This window comes from Lactuca sativa, chromosome 1 (assembly GCF_002870075.4).
Source record: "Lactuca sativa cultivar Salinas chromosome 1, Lsat_Salinas_v11, whole genome shotgun sequence".
NCBI classification, from domain to species: Eukaryota; Viridiplantae; Streptophyta; class Magnoliopsida; order Asterales; family Asteraceae; genus Lactuca; species Lactuca sativa.
The window spans coordinates 53404499-53426530 of NC_056623.2; the positions used below are offsets into that span (position 1 = coordinate 53404499).

General features: G+C 37.8%; 1 protein-coding gene and 1 long non-coding RNA gene across 2 annotated transcripts; both read left to right on the top strand.

The window, feature by feature from the left end:
- Positions 1 to 13535: 13535 nt before the first annotated feature.
- On the top strand, positions 13536 to 18149 carry LOC122194485 (uncharacterized). Its single transcript, XR_008231681.1, has 5 exons — positions 13536 to 13689; positions 13796 to 13880; positions 17283 to 17468; positions 17625 to 17834; positions 17931 to 18149. It is a non-coding gene; the product is annotated as an uncharacterized LOC122194485 (long non-coding RNA).
- A 1916-nt stretch (positions 18150 to 20065) lies between these two features.
- Positions 20066 to 20831, top strand: LOC111909917 (root allergen protein). Its single transcript, XM_023905695.3, has 2 exons — positions 20066 to 20283; positions 20386 to 20831. The coding sequence occupies exons 1-2, from the start codon at positions 20103 to 20105 to the stop codon at positions 20679 to 20681; spliced, it is 477 nt and encodes a 158-aa protein (XP_023761463.1). The 5' UTR covers positions 20066 to 20102; the 3' UTR covers positions 20682 to 20831.
- The last annotated feature ends 1201 nt before the right edge of the window (positions 20832 to 22032 follow it).

A 22032-nucleotide genomic window follows, 5' to 3' on the forward strand; every position in this document is an offset into this window, starting at 1 on the left:
TCGTGTGGCGCGTGAGGCTGAAGAAGCCGAACGAAAGCAAAAAGAAGCCCACGATCTCCTTGAGAGCCAAAAGTTGCTCTTCCCTGCCTGGACCAGGGATCGTATGATAAAAGAGGCCATAGAGACTCCAAGCATACTATGGCTCGAGCCGGTGATATCATTCAACTGCAACAACTCTGTCGATTCACAGTTTGATATGCCGCTGACTCGAAAGGCGTTCATCTTCCATGCCTTCTCTAACATTTTTGAAGTCTCGCATTCGAACGATGAGCTTGACAGGAAGCTCATTGACTTCTACCTGGAGGCCGCTCGCCCTCAATACCTTACATGGAGCGCCCAGAAGATTGTTAATGTTCGGGTGCTGAAGCCTTATGCCGTGGGGAGATTCACAAACATTAAGTTCAAGCTCATCCGAGGATCTGCAAGAACTGCCCACATCATCTCCCTGGCGGATCTGCCCAATCTGAATCCTCATGATTGGATAGTCTTGTACAATATCCTGCTGACAGATGAATCTGAATATGGTCCCATCATAGACCATGTCAAAAGGATGCTGGCCTGCTATATCATGGAGGTTGCCCTAATGGATCAGGAGGTCGCCACAGTTTTTAAGAAGAAACCGAAAGTCGCACCTGTGGGATCGGCTAGTGATCTAAATCAAATGCAAATGGGCAAGATTGATCCGAGGCGAAACTCTGTGATGTTCACTAGAGCCGAAGGACAGAAGTGTCTCTTCGCTTTAGCTGACAAACATCTTTACACCACACCTTGCTTGGAGCACGTCTTTTCAATCATCAAGCGGTGTAAAGACAATTCGGCTGATGACATCAAGTACTTCAATGATATGATCAATTGGTACATCCGGTTTAGACAGACCGTCCTCTCCATAACCAAGTGTCTGTTTAACACCGTGAAGAAGAAGGTACCAGCTTCAGCTGCCGGCCCAAGTAAGAAGTGAAGGTCTCGCTCCAAATTGACGCAAAGGGGGAGATTGTTGGGCTGAAGATAGTTTTGATGTTGCGTCTTTTGGGCTCGTTGTTTAGCCTTGTATTCTCCGGTTTGGGCCTGTCCAACCGAGAGCCTTTTATGTATTGTATATAAGTTAAATGCTTGCATGCATATTAGGTTAAGATTGTTGAGATTATCGAAATAGCGATTGATCAAGAGTACAATATTTTTCTTTAATCGTTCTTGTAATCTTCTAATCCTTTACAGTTGATGTTCTTAATCGAGCTCTTCTAAGGATTTTATTTAATCATTCGACACGTTTGATTCAAGCTGTTTTGTTCTTATTATTGCATTTTTACTGTTTCATATTCATATACTTGTTCAAGATCTAATCGATCTTCATAGATTAAAAGTTGTTTTAATCCCATCATGTGAAGCAGCTAGTATGCTGAGGGATGCCAAGTGGGGGAGATTTGTAACATCCCGTTTATTAAATAAATAAATAGACAAATTAATGAATGAATAGTATCCCTAAAAATCAATAATAATATATCAAGGTGTTGGTCTCGAGGAGTTAATTGAAACAATTTTGGAAGTTGGGGGTTAAAAGTATAAGTTTCGGAGTGGTTTGTAAATATTTATGAAGGCAAGGACTGTTTGGTAAATTATTGAGACTTAAATTGAAGTGATTTGGAGGCTAAGGGGCTGAATGGTTAGTTTTGGACCTAAAATGAAATGAATTTATGGAATCACGGGCTAAAGGGTAAATGTTGGATTAAAGCTGAAAAGATTGTGTGAGGAAGGGTTGATTTCAGAAATATGGACAAGTTGAAATGAAAAACGAGTTTAACGATATATCTTTTTCTTTCCCTCTCGTTGGAATATTGAAACCCTAACTTTACTATTTTACTATAGCAGCCACCATCTCATGTGAACCTTTCAGCTGCCGCCTCTCCTTCTCGTTCGTTTTTCCGATTAGACGAGGTCGCCAAGCGGCTATCTCGCCATTACAATGCAACCACAACATTGCTGTCGGCCGGAGATGTCATGGGCGGTTGGAAGAGCCACCAGAATCGAAGTTGAAGCTGGTTCGTCATGTGTGGGTTGAGAGCGAATGGAAAGCCATCGTTTAGGTAAACCGCAACCCACATTTCCCTCTCTCTCTCTCTCTCTCTCTCTCTCTCTCTCCCTCTCGTTATTTTTTGTGGATTTCGTCGAGTATAACGCTTGTGGTCATCGGTGGCCAAGATCTGCCGTTTCTGCTTGTTTTGATGACAACAATCTCCTAGTCGGTGATTGGGATACTTGTTCTCGTGTCGTCTATGTGTTTGAGTTGCTGCTACGAGACGAATATGTGGGCATGTGTATTTTTTGCTAGAAACCTACCGCCAGCATGGTCGCCTGCCACCGTATAGGTAGCTGTATGTGTCGTTTGGAGTGTGTGTGCGTGTTTCCTTTATGATGGGTCATTGATTTGGTGATTTGGTTGGACAAAAGTCAAGAAAAACCACCACCACCGTGAGGTGGTAGCTGCCGCCATGAGCCGCCGTCGACCACCACTGCCCGAGGTGGCAGTGGGTGGTGCTTGATATAGTGAAATCCTAATTGGCCCAATAGCTTAATATTGGGCTTAGTGGGCTTGTGATTAGGTTGAAAACCCTAATTAGGGTTTAGAAAGCCCCAATTTTGGAAAAATTTAATTTTGGATTGCCGGGACCCGCATTTGGACCAGTTGACTGAAGTTATGACTTATGTCGTTTCCATTGTATGTTGCCCTAGTGGAGTAATGGACTTAATGGATTAAGTGAGAATACTTAACCCTAATCGTCATTTCATGTGAAAACCCTGATTGGGTTGAGTTTGAGTTAGGCCTTTTTTGTTGGGCCTAGATGTTTGGAGTATTGATGGGCCATCCAAGAACAAGTATATAAACTACAATTTTGGAATTGGGCTTTAGGATAAGGCCCATTGGGCAGGCTTGGGCCCAATTGGGAAAATTGGGCCATAGATGGGCCATATATGGGCCTTAATGATGATGATATATTGGACTAGTGGACTGCCAGATGTTTGGGCCAGAATAAATGGTTGGGCCTTAAGTTAATACCATGTAGAGGTTTTGTCCCAATTTGGAAAATTAGGCCACAGTTGGGCCTTGGCTGATTATTTGACTTTTGGGCCTTAAGAGTATGAGTTTGGGCCTTAATCTTGGACCAAACTAGGTTAGGGGTAAAATGGTCCTTTTACCCAAGTGGGGATTTTAGAGTTATGCATAGGAAGCCAAAATGGTTATTTGGGTTTTGTTTGATGTTGACAGCTTGGGAATATGTCAGCCAGCAGCTCGAGATTCATTCGCGAAACATTAGCCGTGCGAGTTGAGTATTCCTTCAGTAGGAATTGGTCTAACGCACCAAGGCCAGCCTGTATATGTGATACATTAGTAACAGAGTGTAACATCCCAAAACTCATGGCCAAAAATTTCATTTTAAATTTAATTGAAACCACTTAGTAACTTTGCTCAAACATTGAAAAATATTCTACATAAACCACCCACGTACTCACAAACCACCCGCGTACTGACAAACCACCCGCGACCATTTTCACTTTATACGCTGAGCTTTCCCAGCCAGACACGTGCACGCATCCCTTACATGCATGGGACCTTATTGCCATTTTTCTTCATTAGGGACCAATAATGCCAACAACTTCAAGGTGGTGTAACTTCTTCATTCTAAGTCTGTTTCCAACGAACTTTATATCCACAAAAAGGTGGTGAGAAACCCTACACTCCCAGATCCACACCTAAGCCCTACAACCTTCCGAATAAGACCCAAGACCCATAAAAGGCCGAATCGACAGATTATGCTTATAACCTTGGCCTCCGAAGTCACAACCGAACACTTTCTAAACCGGGTGTTACAACTCTCCCCCACTTAAATTAGACTTCGTCCTCGAAGCCCTCTATAATACTCCATCTCAGAAACATATCACACATTAAGCGTGCGGCTTACCTCCTTCCTATCCTGAACGGTCTGATGAATTCCACGGGAGCAACACACATGATCCTGATGATACCACCGTCGCCCATACGTTATGCAGCTTTCCCAAGGTTGCTGAAACCGACTACTAAGACCTTCCAAACTGACGAGAAACATTCCTTACTGTCATGACGAGAACTACTTCTTATCTACCAAGATCTGAATTCAATAATGGTATGTCTCCCAGACGGCCCGCCTATGCTCACTAACTACCGTGCCAACACCAAAATGAATTCCTTGTCCATAACTAGTTGTAGCATACTAATACTTGACAGAAGGCTCAGATAATCCTTTGAGTAGAAGATTCATCCATGAAACGGTTAGACTCATACGAAAGTTACGCAATAGGGTCAAACCCATTATTCTGAGATTATTCAATCCTTCTGTAAGTGACTTAGTACCTTCGTCCGATGAGATAATCCTCGCACAAGATTCCTCCCATTACTCCCTTCTATCCGAACATCCTGCTGTCTCTTAACCAATTTCCGGATAAACTGAGACTACCTTACTCCCAACTGATCTATCATTACTTGGAATACCGGACTCCCACCGGTTACTGAACCCAAGCACAATCTATCAGTCGCTTCCAGCGACTTCTAAAGAAACTCCGGCTATCGAAACCACTCGATCCACACTGTCACTCACGGCTCCAACATTCCTGCTGATCCTCCCGATCATACTGTTTGACTACAAATTGCCAGCGAATCTACTACAAAAGGTGAATGCTACCAGAACTGTTGTAGTCTTACATCACTCCTGGTCTCTAACGACCTACCGCCTTCCGAATCCAATCATACTATGGCCTACTTACATCCGTGCGGGCTGACCTGCCCTGGTGTAAACTATCTAAAGAATCCCACAAGAGAGTCACGCATCTGATACATTCTCACTGCCGACTAAAGACTGGCGAATGCTACAGGCCACCCCACAGTCTTACTATACCAATATGCTGATGGCTAACTAATGAGTGCCATGGGCCACACTGCAATCTTACTATACCAATATGCTAATGGCTAACTGATGAATGATATGGGCCACCCCGCAGTCTTACTCTACTAATATACTAATGGCTAACTGACGAATGCTACAGGCCACCCCGCACTCTTACTATACTAATATACTAATGGCTAACTGACGAATGCTACGGGCTACCCCACAGTCTTACAACGTTTCTACTCTATCTGCCAATTAGTGAATCCTACGGGCCACCCCATAGTCTTACAACACTTCCACACTGTCCGCTAACTAGTGAATGCTACGGTCCACCCCGCAGATTGACAACACTTCTATATTGTCTGCCGACTAGTGTTGTGGGCCACCCCACACTCCTTCCGCATTCCCTATGCCACCTAATTACTGGTGAATGCTACGGCTACACCCGCAATCTTACAACACCCTAACACTGTCAACCAACCTTGCGAGTCCAACGACTACACCCAAAGACTTACAACACTCTAACACTATTTGTCAACCTTGTGAATGTTATGGCTACACCGTAGACTTACAACACCCTCTCATACTATCTGTCTACTAGTGAATGCTACAGAAATCCAGCATTCTTACGACACTTTGCATACCGGGTCGAACATGCGCTTGACCTAACACTCATCTGAACTCATGTCCTAACTGGAATCCCCAACCCTATTCCTTATGGCCTGCTATCATGTGACCCTGATGCATCAGTACTGCACTCATACCCATGATCGAAGCATCACGTTAAACCACAAAATCATCTACACCCTCTGGAAGGGTGAGAATCGGTGCCTCGCACAACCGCTTTCTGAGAGTCTCAAAGGTTGTCTGCTGCTTAGGCCCCCAATGAAAGGCCACCGACTTCATGGTCAGTCGGGTCAAAGGAACTGCAATCTCGGAGATGTCCTGTATAACTCTCTGGTAATAACCCGCTAGACCCAAGAAACTCCGAATCTTAGTTGGAGACCTCGGAATTTCCCATTGCATCGTGGTCTCTATCTTGGCCTGATCCACCAGAATACCCTTCTGGTTGACAAGGTGCCCAAAAAATTGCACCTCATGCAACCAGAACTCACATTTGGAGAACTTTGCAAAAAGTCTCTCCCCTCCCAGAGTCTCTAGCATCTCCCTCAGGTGCTACTCATTCTACTCCTCAGTCTTGAATAACCCAAGATGACGCTGTACTCTTGAAATCTGGTCCAGTCTGACACTTCAATCCATCTCCCATGCTGACAACTGGAAGCCTAAGTCTTCACCCTGGCTGATGAATCCTCGTTCTCACTTCCACTCTCACAACACCCCTGAACTCTAACCGAACACAACCCATGCGAGGAATGAAATTTTCTTGAACATCCAATGACCGAACACGCATGCGTCTAACACTCGCAACTGCCTCCACTATCTTCATGCTATCGTCCTTCCCTAGCCACGGTGGTGCCTTGAACCCCAAAGTTCATCCATAGACAATTGCCAACCATACCTAAAACATGATAGAACCACTGAATGCTGACTTCACTGAAGAACTATCACTCTAACCCTGACCGAGTATCCTCTAAGTAATACTCCTGCACATATCCCGAAAAAGATCTGAAATGATAACGGTACATGCAGAACCCACTGCACAAGATGTGTCCCTCTATGGGTTCATCAAGGACTTTTCGACATGCAGGATGGCATATATGATCCTTGATAACCTAGACCCTAGCAGAAAACCGACCCAAGATCTTACTTATCCAAACTCACTCACAATTCCTAAGCGATACGTATTCTCAACATCCATCTAGTAGCAGTAGAAGATGACATACCCGCAATATTTGGAGGAATCTTAATCACCTTTTGCTGACATGACCAACCCCACTACCCTATAGCAGCCTAAACCCTTGGAGCAACAAACTCCCTTGTGCACTTTCCCATACGTGCTGCACTGACTCCAGCCATGCTGGCCTTTCACCCGATGATCAGAAGTCATGGGTGTCTTCCCGACACCCTCTACTATACATACTTGGCGCAACCCTCTCTTCCTAGGGTGCTCCAAATTGATCTCGCATCTGCAAACTCTTGGAAATCATATCCTTTAGTGTCTGACACCCTGTCATGATCACTTGCCAATGGCAAAGATGCAACAACTAGAACATCCTCTGTCCCTAAACCGGGTCACAAACTCCTCCCAGAAGCTTCTCATATTCTCCAAGACTCTCACCAATTCGAGTATGGATCCTGTGCTTTCAGTAGTACGGGCCTAGTACTATCTTCCACACATATCCATACTTTTCTCAGCAAACCTCCTGAGTCCTCCAAGTCACACCCTCAAACTGATGCACCTAAGTCTCACTAAACTTCACTACTAACCCACTGAAACATATCCTAGGCTTTCCTAGGTTCTTAAACCCACCACTCCTCATCTGCTGAAAGACTCTTCATGATGCCAATTAACCACTAAATGAACACCATCACATGTGGCGAGGCTCGGATTATCCTTCGAGTAAAGGACTCATCCTTACAACGGTTAGACTCAGACGAGAGTTGTGCAATAGGGTCAAACCCAGCACTCTGAGATTATTCAACCCTCGTCACATGTGACTTAATGTATTCATCTGTAAATGAATACCCATCACTTGAATTCCCACAAAGCACAAAGCAAGCAACATTCAGACAAATAGGAAATCTAACCAACACACTCCAATAAAACCATTCTATCCTCTTATCAGGAATCGATACTGACATGAGATTCTAAGGCTCATACAATCAGGCATAACCTAAACAGGCTATCCTATTAGTGACTAATCAGTACTATCATGAAACTCATCAAGAATATACAACAGGCATATAAAGCATATTCCTAGATCCTTAGCCCTAATCTAGCATGCAGTTCTCATACACATACAGTAGGCATATAAGGCATCCTTCCTAGATCATTATCCCTAATCTAGCATGCAGTTCTCATAATCATACCATATCATAAAATAACATGTATGAGTATCATGGGGGAAAACTTACTTTAGCATCGGCTGAGTGCACGCATCGCACACCTTGTTCTTTTCAAAGTTCCCTTCTCTTTTCAAATTCTTTTCGAACTCCTTTTTAATAAATGATTCTTCTTTTGAAAATTTTCATACCAAGTCCTTAGTTTGACTCCAGACACACCCGAGAGTGTTCCCGAATCCCTCAAACCAAGACTCTGATACCAACTTGTAACATCCCAAAAATCTTGGCCAAAAATTTCAGTTTAAATTAAATTGAAACAGCTTAGTAACTTTGCTCAAACATTGAAAAACATTCTACATAAAACAATAATTAGAGTATTAATCCCAAAGATCATATAGTGTGGAGAATATAGTTTGATGCGCTGCGATTGCTCCGAGCTCCTTCGTTTGAAAACGTAAGTACCTGAAACAAAAGTTGAAAGTCGTAAGCATAAAGCTTAGTGAGTTCCCCAGATACCACATACCATACATATCAAATGATCCATACATGCCGTACATAACCATGAGCCATACATATATCATAAACAAATAAAATGCTATATGCCAAAACATAGTCTTGCCACTATGCCACGAGCCGCCACATGGTCTTTCTTGCCAAGACGGGGGCCACCCCTTGGGTCTTACACACAAGTTCCAAGAGCTGCCCCTTGGTCTTCCATGAAAGTATCACAAAGATAACTAGCATACACACTACTCTACTTAGCTAATGTGCATACAGTGTGCCAGGAGTCACCTCCTGGTCTTTTATACATACTGCCTAGGGTTAACCACCGGGTCTTCCTATAGTACATAAGCTAAATGGGCCGGCATTGGTGCCTTCGACCCATACAAACAGTGATGAGACTCACCTTGAATGCTAAAGCTCGCTGCCTGAACTTCCTAGCTGCTGCCCTGACGGTTTCCCAGACTAGCAATTACCAACACGATATCCAATTAGCAACTAGGTTCTAAACCATAATCCATAATTTGAGGTTAAATAACCATTTTACCCCTAGCCTAACAAGCTACATAATTACGGCCCAAGTCCAAAACCAATCAAGCCCAAAACTCTAAAATCCATAAAGGCCCGCTAATGGCCTAATTTGCTAAATTGGGCCCACTCCCTCTAATGGGCCTTACCCTAAATCCAAAATATTCTTATCACAAATTATCTGACCTCTGATGGCCCATTCAAGCCCAGTAGCTGATAAGTCCAAAGATCGGCCCAAACTGAGTCCCAATAACGCAAGCCCACTCTGACTGAGTACACCAGGCTTACTCATCTGTACGCAGGGCGTACATGCTATTTGACTTGTACGCTACGCATATAGGTTTGTACGACCATCGCACTCTCCTGTTAAGCCCTTTTTCCTCTAAGCACTTAATATTCCTTTCCAGAAGCTATAGTCACAAATCCAAGACCTGTTCCGAATAAGACTTGAGACCCATAAAATGCCGAATCGACAGATTATGCTTATACCACTGGCCTCCGAAGTCACAACTGAACACTTTCTAAACTGGGTGTTACACTGAGTGTGGGCAGGGCCCGTATCTCCTTATTGTCAGAGTATAGATATCAATCAGATTGTTGGATTGCTAGACTTGTTGTTTGTATGAGACTTGTATGTGTTGTTTAGGTATATGAGTGTGGGTGGGCCCGTATCTCATTATTATTCGAATGCGGGGGGGGGGGGGGGGGGGGGGGGGGCTGAATCTCATAGTAGCTGAGTGTAGGCAGGTCCCGAATCTCATAGTATTATTTGAGTATAGATATGTGACTGTTTGATAGCAGTAGATATACTTGTCGTCTGTGTGATACTTGTATGAATGTTAGACAACGGAGTGTGGGCAGGGCCCGAATCTCCTAGACATCAGAGTGTGGGTGGGGCCCGAATCTGCTAGACAGCGGAGTGTGGGCGGGGCATGAATCTCCTATATAGTGAAGTGTGGATGGGGCCTGAATCACCTAGAAAGCAGAGTGTAGGTGGGGCCCGAATCTCCTAGAGAGTGGTCGGGGTCGTATCTCCTAGTTGCATGTTATGTGTATGGTATGTGGTTGTTTGGGGAGACTCACTAAGCTTCGTGCTTACAGTTTTCAGTTTTGCTTTCAGGTACTTTGGTGTTCAATAGAGGAGCTCGGGATAATTGCAGTGCACACACCATTTGTTATAGCCTAGGACGTTTTTACTCTGATATAATTGACAGATGTTTATAATATTTCAAGATACACTACTTATGGTTTATTATGATGTTTAATATTATGGTTTTCTTAATGACTTAAAATGAAACTTTTGGACTATATTTTTGGGATGTTTAATAGAACCTCTGCAATTGAGGACTTATTGTGGCGACCATGATGCAAGCAAATTTTGTTCCATCATCGTAGTGTTTTATGTAGGAGACTAGTTATTCAGGAGTAGCAGTAGGTTCATTGATTTTAACGAGTTTCTCTTCAAGGACATATTATTTTCCCTCGAAGTGAAAAGCCATTATGATTTTACGCATTCAATCATTATATTTGGAGCCATCAAAAGTAACTTTGCAGACGATGGAGAGTAGGGAGAAACCCGAGATGTGGGTAGAAGATGATGGTGCAAAAGCATCAATAGGAGTAGACATCTATAGAGAAAAAGAATAATAGTTTTAGTTAGATGAAAATTATCCTTAATATTTAACCCATAATAAATTATTAAGGCTAGGATCCAAAATAACAATTCACAACTAAGAAGAGAGATGTTGTAATCTTATTGCAAATTTATGAAGGTAGGTAAAAGCAATTCACAAATTTCGAACTATGAAATTCCTAGATCTTTTGAGATTCATTAAATATATCAATGGCATGTTTAATAACATATTATGCTATTCTATTTGTGATCGGGAAACTAAGTATCATAAACGAGATGTAAATAACCATACAAATTAGCTTGACACTCTTGATGTCATTTATCATCTCATTTTAATGTGTCGGTTAACCACACATGCTCCATTAATCAACGATAACTTTTGAGATGCTCATTATTACTCTTTATAGTCATTATTAGTGTGCCGGTTAACCATGTGCGCTCCATTAACTACTATAAAGTGTAATATGAAATTTTATCGATCAGCATACTTTTCATATTTTCCTAAAGTAACTAAGAGTGGGACTTTATAAAGATGTTTAGTTACTTTTTATGTCATTATACTTATTAATGAAGTTATGTCCTATCAAATTCGTCCGTCTAACGACCCTCCACCATACAAAAGAGCAGTCGGTAAGAATGGATACCCAAAGGCGGTCATTTTAAAGGCCGCTTCCTTAAACTTCCCTTATAGTATGACTTGGTGAATAAGGCATACTAGTGATTTGACTAAGTTAATCTTTTATATATATATATATATATATATATATATATATATATATATATATATATATATATATATATATATATATATTAAGTAATTAACTTTTAATATATTATATATAAGGTGTTTTTTAAAAGTTTTGAAAAATACAAGGTTTAAATTAAAATTTTGAAGTTAAGGAATTAATTTAATTTAAAATAAATAATTACATTACAAATATTGAGTAATACTATTAATGAAATCATAGAAGGTAATCAAATTAACAAAAAAAACACATAAAGAAACATTTTCAAATACACATATATACACTCATATATCAAATTCATGCATATATATATATATATATATATATATATATATATATATATATATATATATATCAAATTCATATATACATATCTCCACACATATATCAAATTAGTAAACATATACATCAAATTCATATATCAAATTCATACATACATGCATAGACTATTATTAATGCACCTGTGGTTGTGGTTGTGGTTGTAGAACTAGAACTGAAAACGGTGGAGATGGCGGCAGTGGCGGTTGAGAATTCACCGGAAACAACACAGGCAGTAGTGGCAGTGCTTGGTGGTTGTAATGGGGAAATCTCTTTAAGACCACCAAAAGTAGTAAAAAAATGGAAACGAAAACAAAAAACGGTGGAAATCAGAAAGGAAAACAAACTTTGTCGGTGGAGAAGTACGTCGGAAACTCAGAACGTCGCCGGTGGAGCAAGTACGCCGGTGAGGAGCTTGAAATCACTCTGGTTGAAGAAGTGGGGTGCACCAGTGGTTAATAGTCGATGGAAGATGCAAAACGAGTCTCCAGTCGCCGGCAAAGCGTTGAAATCGCCGGAAGAACGAGATAGAAATGGAGTGGAGGTGGTACCTGATCTGCGATCTACTACCTGGAGGGGAACAAAAAGGCCACCTTTTAGGGGCGACGCCTTTACCGACACCGTTTAACCATTAGCGGCGACATGTTGGAGGGAAAACACACACCAATTTTTTCGTTAACCCCATCCATCGGATCAAGATGTAATCGTAGGGCCAGAACTTGATATGGAGGCATTCACACGGATTGCCGGTACCACTCTTTAGAGGCAACGCTATTAGCAGCGACGGGGACCTTTAGCGACAACAAAAACACGAATTGTCGGATGTCATCCCTAAAGGTACATGTCGTCCTTAATAGTGGCTCCCCTAAAAGTTATATTTCTTGTTGTGAAAATTATAATTCTAAATTCTAAATAAAATTAAAACTAAAAAAAGGTTTTATTAGTATGCTGAAAACCCAAAAATCATAAACCATGACGCGTTTAACTCTAACTTTAAATATTGAAAAATATATATATATATAATTTCATATATTATATAAAATCCAAAAGAAATATCAACCGTTTTTTTTAATGATAAGACTGTTGAGATAAATAGTCATTGAAATCGTATAGAAATATAATGCACTATACTGAAACCCATATTAAGAAAATATAAAATATTTGATAGATAGGAAAGAGCGAACGAAGATCATACTTTAAACTAAAATGAATAAAAAGAAATGAACATAACAGATCATACTTTAAACTAAAATGAATAAAAATAAATGAACATAACGTGGGCTGATGTGGAAAAAAGAAAAGCCATAATTATAAAATGAATTAATACTAAGGATACTTGATCTATTAAAACATTTTGTTAACGTCGAGTAAAAAACAACCATACATAATCAAACTCATTAAGTTTTTATATATTAAATACATTAAATAAAATTAAACTAAAAAAAACACCATCTAAAGAAACTAGATAATAAGTGGTAGTTGGATGAATGTTTGTTTGAATTGTGATTGTGATTTATGATCTTCGTAATAGTTTTATAAGCATAAAATAAGTGTATTTGAGTCTTGCAATAAATCGTCTCTTTGACATATGCAAATAGTTATCTTTTAACCAACCGTACACTTTATTTGTATAACTAATAGCATGTCCAAGATGTTGGGTATGTTTTCACAAACCTAGTTGTAGTTGGATGTTAGATATGAAACACTACTAGAAACTTGAGTTTCAGCTATGGATTTTGCTACGGATTTGTTTTCTAGCAAAATTTAGACTTATAGCTAGGGAATTACGACGGATCTACCATGTTTTTGATAGTTATTTTATTTATTTAACGTGTGGAATATTAGTGAGGCTTTACCGAGGGATCAGCTATGGATCTATCCCTCGCTAATCAGTCGAAAAATGAAGGGCCTTAGCTAGGGTTCAACGACGGATAAAAAATTGCGCCAGCCGGTATGCATTTAGCGAGAGAACATCGACGGAAACTATATTGTGGGTACGCGCGTTTTGTTTTTTCTATCGCCAATCTCTAGCTGAAATTGGCATAACCCAGTTCCATCTTCACGAAATGCATTGAAAATTCTGGTACGCGTTTCCCCTGGACTCTGGACATGAATTTTGAACAGATGATGGCATAGAAGTTCCTTCAATCTATTAACCCACTTCCATCTCACAATCTCTGTTTGAACAGATGACGATGACGGCACTACTCACCCAATTCCGGCAACCTCCGTATTTTTAAGCTGAAAGTATTCTTCCTTAGCTTTCGGATTCAGGTAAATCTCATCCCTATTAGGTTAGTTTTAGTTCAATTGCACAATATACTTTGTTAGGGTTTAATTTCTCATTTTTTCTTTTTCAATCAATGTCCCTCTTATCTCTCAGCATTATATACATGAATAACCTTGAAAGTTAGAATTAGAACTTGATTTAGGGCTTGATTCATCATAGTTTGTCATCCAATTTATGAGAATTTAAGGATTCAGGAACACCAGTAGCCAAAACCTTTAGGTTTTCCCCAATTCTCTTTCATATTTAGGAGGTGGTCTCTCTGATAAGTCCTATTCCCTTTTGAGGTCTTGAAGTTGATGTGGTCTCTCTGATAAGTGCTATTCCCTTATGAGGTCTTGAAGTTGATGTGGTCTTGAATCATGATGCTGACTTCTACTGCCAGTTGCTGCTTCACTTGGAGCCATGTTAAGGCCAGTTGTACTTGTCACAGGAGCAATAGCAGCATATACAGATTTTGAAGCCAACACTCTCATCTTCATGCATCTATCTCTCATCAAACCATGTTTCATCTTATGCCCTTGCATCCACACATTTTCACAGATCCTCTCAAGGGCACAGAATCATAATCTTCTTCTTCTACTTCATAGAAAATTACCAAAATACCCCCCGAAAACTTACACCATCCATTGAGAGACCAGTAGTATCAACACCTGAATGAAGCCCCATCATATATGGTGTAGGAGCATCAATATAGTCAACTCCACTGAAAAATAGCAACGGAATGTAGACATGCTGATTCACCACGCAAACAATCATATTCATATCAGATAACAATCCTATCAAACATCACACTATTATTAAATACTGCAGCCCCAGTCATATCATGTAATGTTACTTGGTTCAGAAAATTCCTTTAGTGGTGGTTTGGGTTTGTTAAAGCTATAATAAATCCATTTAATTCAAAATTCTATCATAGTTAGCAACGTGCTTCCATTAATTAGCACAGCCTATTTTGTGCTTTGGAAGATCCATCCATTAATTCGGTAGGATTTTCACAGAAAATACGATGTCAGGATTTGCATATATTATTCAAATTCAAACTCAATGTAGGGTAATAAGAAAATTTTCGAAAGTAGAATGTAGTAATTAATAGAAAGAAATGAATGTAGGATGCTATGATATATGAAACTACATTGCTATTTCTTGCGTTTATCCCTCCCTATTTTAGTTGATTAGTATGCCTATGATATCTTTTTAAACGTTTGAAAGACCCGCCCAGGTTGATGTATTAATAGTTAATTACTTGTTAACTCAAAGTTAAGTTAAGTTGCTGAAGATAATTGGATTGGACTACAGTCTACAAACTTTTTTTTATTTTTTTTCCCATGTTAAAACTTTATGTGCAACCTCCCAGAAAAAGTTAGGATAAGTCACACAGACAAGACAAGTTGAGATAGATAAAGCCTGCAAAAAAAGTTTACTTGCCACCGGAAAGGATAAATCAAATGGCATATTGCTTCGGAAGCAAGCGTTAGTAGAGAGTATCTGCATAAAACAAATAATTCACAATCATAAAACTTCTCTTTTACTTGATTAAGGCCTTCATTGTTTCTTTTTTTCGATTGTCTAGATAAATAATGTTGAAAAGATATTCGAGAAAATAAAAGGGAAGAATACATGAGGGCAAATTTGTAAAAAATTACAACTTTCTGGGATAACGAGTTTAGGCTTTAGGATTTGGGATTCCTTTTTAGGGTAAAGAGATTACCCTTGCTAAAATGCATGCACTAAAATAAAATCTTGTGCAAGACAAAGAGCAAGGCTCCTGAGTTTAGGTGTAATCCTTTCCCTGACTTTCTCTATTAAGTGGTTTTTAATTTATGGCATCAAGTGAAGTCAAAAGGACACAGAAACACTGATGACTGATATGTAGAGGTTAATGGATTAAGTCCATTAAGATAAAAAGAAACAGCAGAAAACACCATGGGGACTTAAACATAGTTGCAATTATTGCATATATACTCAAACTTTTACATTTCTTTACCCATCATTGTGTAATATCATCTTTTAACTAATACCCTACAAATATGTGATACCTTCTCTCCAACCTTATGGTTCACATAATGTTTTGGAAGGGATTATTAACATTTGTAGGAAATGGAATGGAAATTTGTATATATTTGTTGGTTTATAAATCCATTTTTTTAAATAACGTTGACCATTTTTTTAAGGACACTGACCTTCAACATTTTGAGCTCCGTTTTAGTGATCACCCGATTGTTTATCTTTACTTTTGTGTTTCCATTGCTAGCATTTTCCATGATTGAACCACCAAGTGACAGTTGAGGAGTAATTCTTTGAGGACAAGGCTTTGTTGTATCTTTTTGTTGAATAAAAATAAAATATACCTTTTTTGCCCTTGCTTCAGCCTTCCTCTGTTTTTCCCTCAGTTTCTTCTTTTGTGAAGGAGGCATTTTTGCTAGCTCATCATTTTCTTCAGTTGATTATTTTTTTATCATATGTTATATCAAGTTGGTAGTCACATTGTAACTAAATTCTTTATAATATGAACTGTGATTTATATTTGATTAAACATATAATTAAATCCCAATACCCTTAGCAACAGTGCCTGCGGTAAAAAAAATTAATAATAATAAAAACCTTCTTTTTTTATCCGTTATCTGCTTCTCCTTTTTACTGTATATCTTTATTGATTTGTGATCCCCTTTCCTAAAATGAAGAATTGAATTGATGTGGGACTAATAAAAAAACAACCAAGTACATATTAAAAGTGGCATGACTTAGGAAGAGTTAAGTTTTCTTGGTTATGAGTTTGGCCACAACATTTCTGTTATTGACATTTGTAGCCCCTTATAAATTAAAAACTTTTGCTCCATTATTTTAGGAGTTGTCACTTTTGTTCCCTGAAACTTCATGGGTAGCCAATTAAAACCCTCTGACCCATGCAAAGCATGGGTCACTCCACTAGTTGAAATTAAAATTAGGTACAAGAAATTAATATATATATATATATATATATATATATATATATATATATATATATATATATATATATAATTATTTTTTTTTGAAAAGATTGTATAGTATTACATTAGATAACAAAAGATATGCAAATGACACTTTAGGTCCCTGTAGTTTTAATATTCCGGAATTATATTTTCGTCCCTGTAGCTTAAAATTTTAGGAATTACACTTTAGGTCCCTGTAGTTTAAAGCAAAAGACACTTTTGGTTCCTATAGTTCTAGTTTTCCAGAATTATCTTTTTGGTCCCTGAAGCTTTTAGTTTGCAGAAATTACAATTCTTGTCCTTGTAGTTTTAATTTTCCAAAATTACATTTTTAGTCGCTATATTAATGGAATGGAATGAACCATTCTATTCCTTATTTCATGTTTCTGTTGTTTCATATTTTTTTTGCTATAATAGGAGGCTTATGAAAGTGCTATGGTGGCTAAGTTTAGTGATGATACTAGTTGCCACCTCATCTTGGATAATGAAACATGGTGTGATGTTTCCGGAGGAGTCAAGAAAGGAAGAATATATGGATTCGGATCTGTGTCTGATCCAACGAGCTTTTTGGAAGGAACATCTAGTACAATAACATCCCAAGAGGTACTTTATAAAGATTTCCTATCATATCATTGTACTTAGAAAGTTTCCTATCATGGCATTATACTTATAAAGTTTCCTATCATGGTATTGTACTTACAAAGTTTCCTATCATGGCATTGTACTTACAAAGTTTCCTATCATGGCATTGTATTTTAGGTTGTCTATGAACGTGTACGAAACGAGATGCGTGGGGAAATGGATGCTAAAGCTGCAGAAATGGAAGCTAAACATCAACAAATGTGTGAGGAAATGGATGCGAAAGCTGCAGCAATAGATGTCAAACAACAACAAACTGATGCAAAATATGAAGCAATGGAGAAGATGTATGTAGCCTTGCAAAATATGATGAGAAATTGAAAATTAGAGGTAATATGATGTTAACCTTTAGTATTTGATGTTTTTGAATGACTTGTTAACCTTTTGTATTTGATACTTTTGATTGTTTTGAATAATGTTTTATAGGAATGTGAACCGAAGATGATTGGATGGACATGAAATGAAGAGAGCATCTAAAATGTTATTTTGAAGTTAAACCTTTGGGAGTTTGATGTTATATGGATAGTTTTGGTTTTGGATGTTTTTTGAATGATACTTTGGTAAACTTTGATAGTTTTGGTATTGTAATGTTTGGTTGCATTGTTATTTGATGTTTTTTAGCATAAAAATTTGATGATTGTAGTATTTTTTTTCTTTTAGAATCATAATAAAAAAATGATATTACAAGTTCGCGTCGGATTGGTGAGAATAAAAAAAGTATTTTAATGCATCAATTTTGCGAGGGATTAGCTACGGAAAAAATATCATGTCTAAAGTTTGCGACGGATCAGCGACGGAACAAAAAAAAATTAATGTATAAATTTTGCAAGGGATTAGCTATGGAAAAAAACCATGTCTAAAGTTTGCGACAGATTAGTGACGAAAAAAAAAGAAATCAATATATGAATTTTGCAAGGGATTTGCTACGGAAAAAAACTTATCACTGAAATTTTGCGACAGAAAAGCGACGGAATGACTTTATCAAATTTTGTCGCTAATGCCCTGAGTAAATGTGTTGAGTGACATTTAGCGACGGATATTCTGTCGCTACATTTGTCGCAAGGAAAAACCTCTCCGTCGCTAAAACCCTCGCTGAGAAATTAGCCACCTATTAATTACCTATGGAGTGAGTCCGTCCCTGATCCATCGCAAACAACATTTAGCGATGGAATAGCGACGGATACTTCCGTCTCTAAAACCCATGTTTCTAGTAGTGAAATTTGATTGAGCTTTTTTTGTTTAAAATTTAAAGTTTTAGTTTTGTATATCCGAAAAAAAACAAGGTTGTAAAAATCGATCGACGTTAGATAGTTAGTGGACTAGGGTTAAGTGATTAATCGGCTAGGCAGAGATTAATCGGGGACCATTAATTGCTAATTTATTAGATTTTAAAAAATTAAATAGGAGTAATATAATATAAAAGTTCATAAATACCACTAATATCATAACAAAATAGGTTAATATGATAAATACAATACTGATCATACCTCAAATGTTTCCATTGAGATATAACTTCCTCAAAGTGTTAAAATTGCATCGGGTTCTACTGTTTCAGTCTTTTTGTATGCATGGATTAATCGCTAGGCGCTCTCTAATCGGTCGAGTAGCTCCTAGGGATTAATCGGAGATTAATCGGGATTTTTACAACATTGGAAAATAGTAAGGTTTTTTTTTATTTTTTATTTTTAATTTCATATTGTTTTTTAAAAATCTAAGAACTAAAAGAATCCAAAAGCTCTCAAAAATTTGTTATCGAACATATCCTTCATCTACGAGTACAAAAACAGTATTTATATTATTACTGTTGGAAAATCATGTAGAAATAACAAGCGAACTTAGTTAAACTTCAAAAGAATTATAAGGTAGACGAAGAAGTGAGGCAAGAATGAAATTACTTGAAAATGTAAAGTTTTAAAGGAAATCTAAGAGTAAGATTGAAAATGGAAGATGTGCAAAATGAGTACGCAATTTGGGTTTTGTTAGGAACCAAACTCATATGTTTATGTTGTTAAATTAAATTTTAATTATTGTAACATGCCTCTTATATGTTGAGAGTCTTATATGTTGAGAGTAAGACATACTAAAGCTGAAAACCAAATGAAAATAATTATGGTCCATATCTCATGTTCAATATATGATTCAAATGTTTTTTTTTTTTTTCTTTTTTTTTTTTTTTTTCCTAGCATATCATTTATATATACTTGATTGAATAACTTACAACTTTGCATATCATTGTAAATTAATTTTATGAATTTATATACTTGATTGAATATCATACAACTTTTAATATAAGAAATGGTAACAACGCCTTAGGTAACATGTATGTAGAAAATCGTACACCATGGAACCTCGAAATGTCCAAATAGATGCCGACTCCAAAAATGCAACTAATTCATATTTGTCATTTGATAAATTAAAATAATGCACCACCATGAATGTCCAAACAAACGCTGATTTGCAAAATGCAACCACCCCATGTTTGTCTTTCGATTAATTAAAATAATTAGCCATTATTCATCCATGTGCAACCCATAGTTCTATAAATACCACATTTCAAAGAAGCAAAATTCAAAACAATTTAAAGAGTGATTTAATATCATGGCAGTTATAACTTCTGAGTTCGAGATTGCATCTTCCCTCCCAGCTTCCAAATTTTTCAATGCCTATCGCGACTTTAACAACATTGCACCAAAGGTCGATCCAGAAACATACAAAACCCTAGTGGACATCGAAGGTGATGGAGGCGCTGGAACTATCAGGGACATCTCTTTTGGCGATGGTTAGTAAGATCTAAATAGATTTTTATGTACTCTTTGAAATTATTTTAATGTTTGACTTGTATTTTGTTTCTCTTTATCCAATTTACTGTGGGATAACACAGGCGTCCCATTTACAAATGGAAAGTTGAAACTTGACGTTGTAGATAGCAACAACTTTAGTATTATATACACAATCTTTGAAGGAGACATCTTGATGGGACAACTAGATTCGATGACTCATCATGTGAAGTTTATACCTTCACCTGATGGAGGATGTGTATACAAGCCTACCGTTGTGTATAATTGTAAAGGTGAAACTCAGCTTCCGGAGGAAGCTCTCAATATGGTAAAAGAAGGATTCAAAAAAACTTTCAACGCGATTGAGGGTTTTATCCATGCAAATCCTCAAACTTATTGATCAATGCTATATATGGTGTGTCATGTTCTTGGTTCAGTAAAAATAAAACGAATTTTAGTCCCGTTATATTTTATATATGTACTCGGCTTGTTTGATATTTTATTTTCTTGTAATGTGATTTTTAAATATATCAAGAATCCCTTGCAAACATGTCTATGTAAACAATTTCTAGGATGTGATATGCATGTTATGAGCATTAATTTTACCATCATGCATGCAGAAATGATAGTTGCAAACCACAAAAGTCCATTCAATTTGCATTCTAGTGAATGAGAATTTTTATTGAGATAACCACCAGTTTTGAAATGGTTGCAAATCGATGAGATTGTAGAGAGGGAGGTGAGAAACAGTGGTTGATAACTGCTTGACATTTTGCTTTGAGTTACATTCATTATAATAAGCCATGCGATTTTTGTTAGAGATCTACCTGATGATACCTGACGCAACCTTTTTGTCTAAGAAGAGAAAACTGAACAGAAAAGGAAGGAAGGAAGAAGACTAGAAGAGAACAGGGCAAAACAGGGGAAGAATGAAAAAAACGCTAGCTGTGAAATACTTGCTGGAAAATATACTTTTATTGCTGACTACTTGATTAAATAAACATAAAACAATACCCTTATTTATACTATAACAGATGGTATCCTAAACTAACACAAATAATGCTTAAAAGGAAAGTTTCCATAAAAATTTCCAAAATGCCCCTGAGGCCTAATTCCTGAATTACGCCAAAAATTTCAAGTAAATGAGATTTTCTGTTTTGCAGCTTTTTTCTTACATCTTTTGTGACGACTGAAGAGTTTTCGTAAGTCAATTGAGATTATACGAAAGTTGAAAGAGATGGATGGATTTAACCAAGAAGAAGAATTGAACTTTATGAGATTTGTTTTCTCGTACTTCCAAGAACCTGTGTCTTATATACTTCTATAAATGATAATTGATTTTGACCTTTTATCTATCATTCAACCAGAAATAATAAGATTTGACCTATTTGTCATGTGTGAGAGTCTCGACAAGAGTGCTTCAGTTAGATATATCCAAGAGCGAATCCCAAAATATTGACTAACAAATTTTGTTAGTCTATATGTTAAGTGGCACTTAAAAAGGCTAAACAAATTCATTTTGTTATTCAGACTAAAAATCTATACATCATTTGCTTCTAGAAACACCATCAGACTCTTGGTGTAGAGAGTATCGACATTTTGATGTTCCTTCATCACCTCCTCACCAAGCTCTATACTTCGTCGCCGGCCAGCCTCCCTACATCGGAGCGTCGGTGCAGACCAGCACCGCCCCATAGGTAAACATCTCATCTTTTTTTTTTTTATCTATCTTTGGATTGGAGAGTACCAGA

Bases quoted from the DNA above. Each gene is read 5' to 3' on its own strand.
- LOC111909917 (XM_023905695.3), top strand. From the start codon at position 20,103: ATGGCAGTTATAACTTCTGAGTTCGAGATTGCATCTTCCCTCCCAGCT. The intron at 20,284-20,385 runs GTTAGTAAGATC...GGGATAACACAG, and splicing joins GGACATCTCTTTTGGCGATG to GCGTCCCATTTACAAATGGA.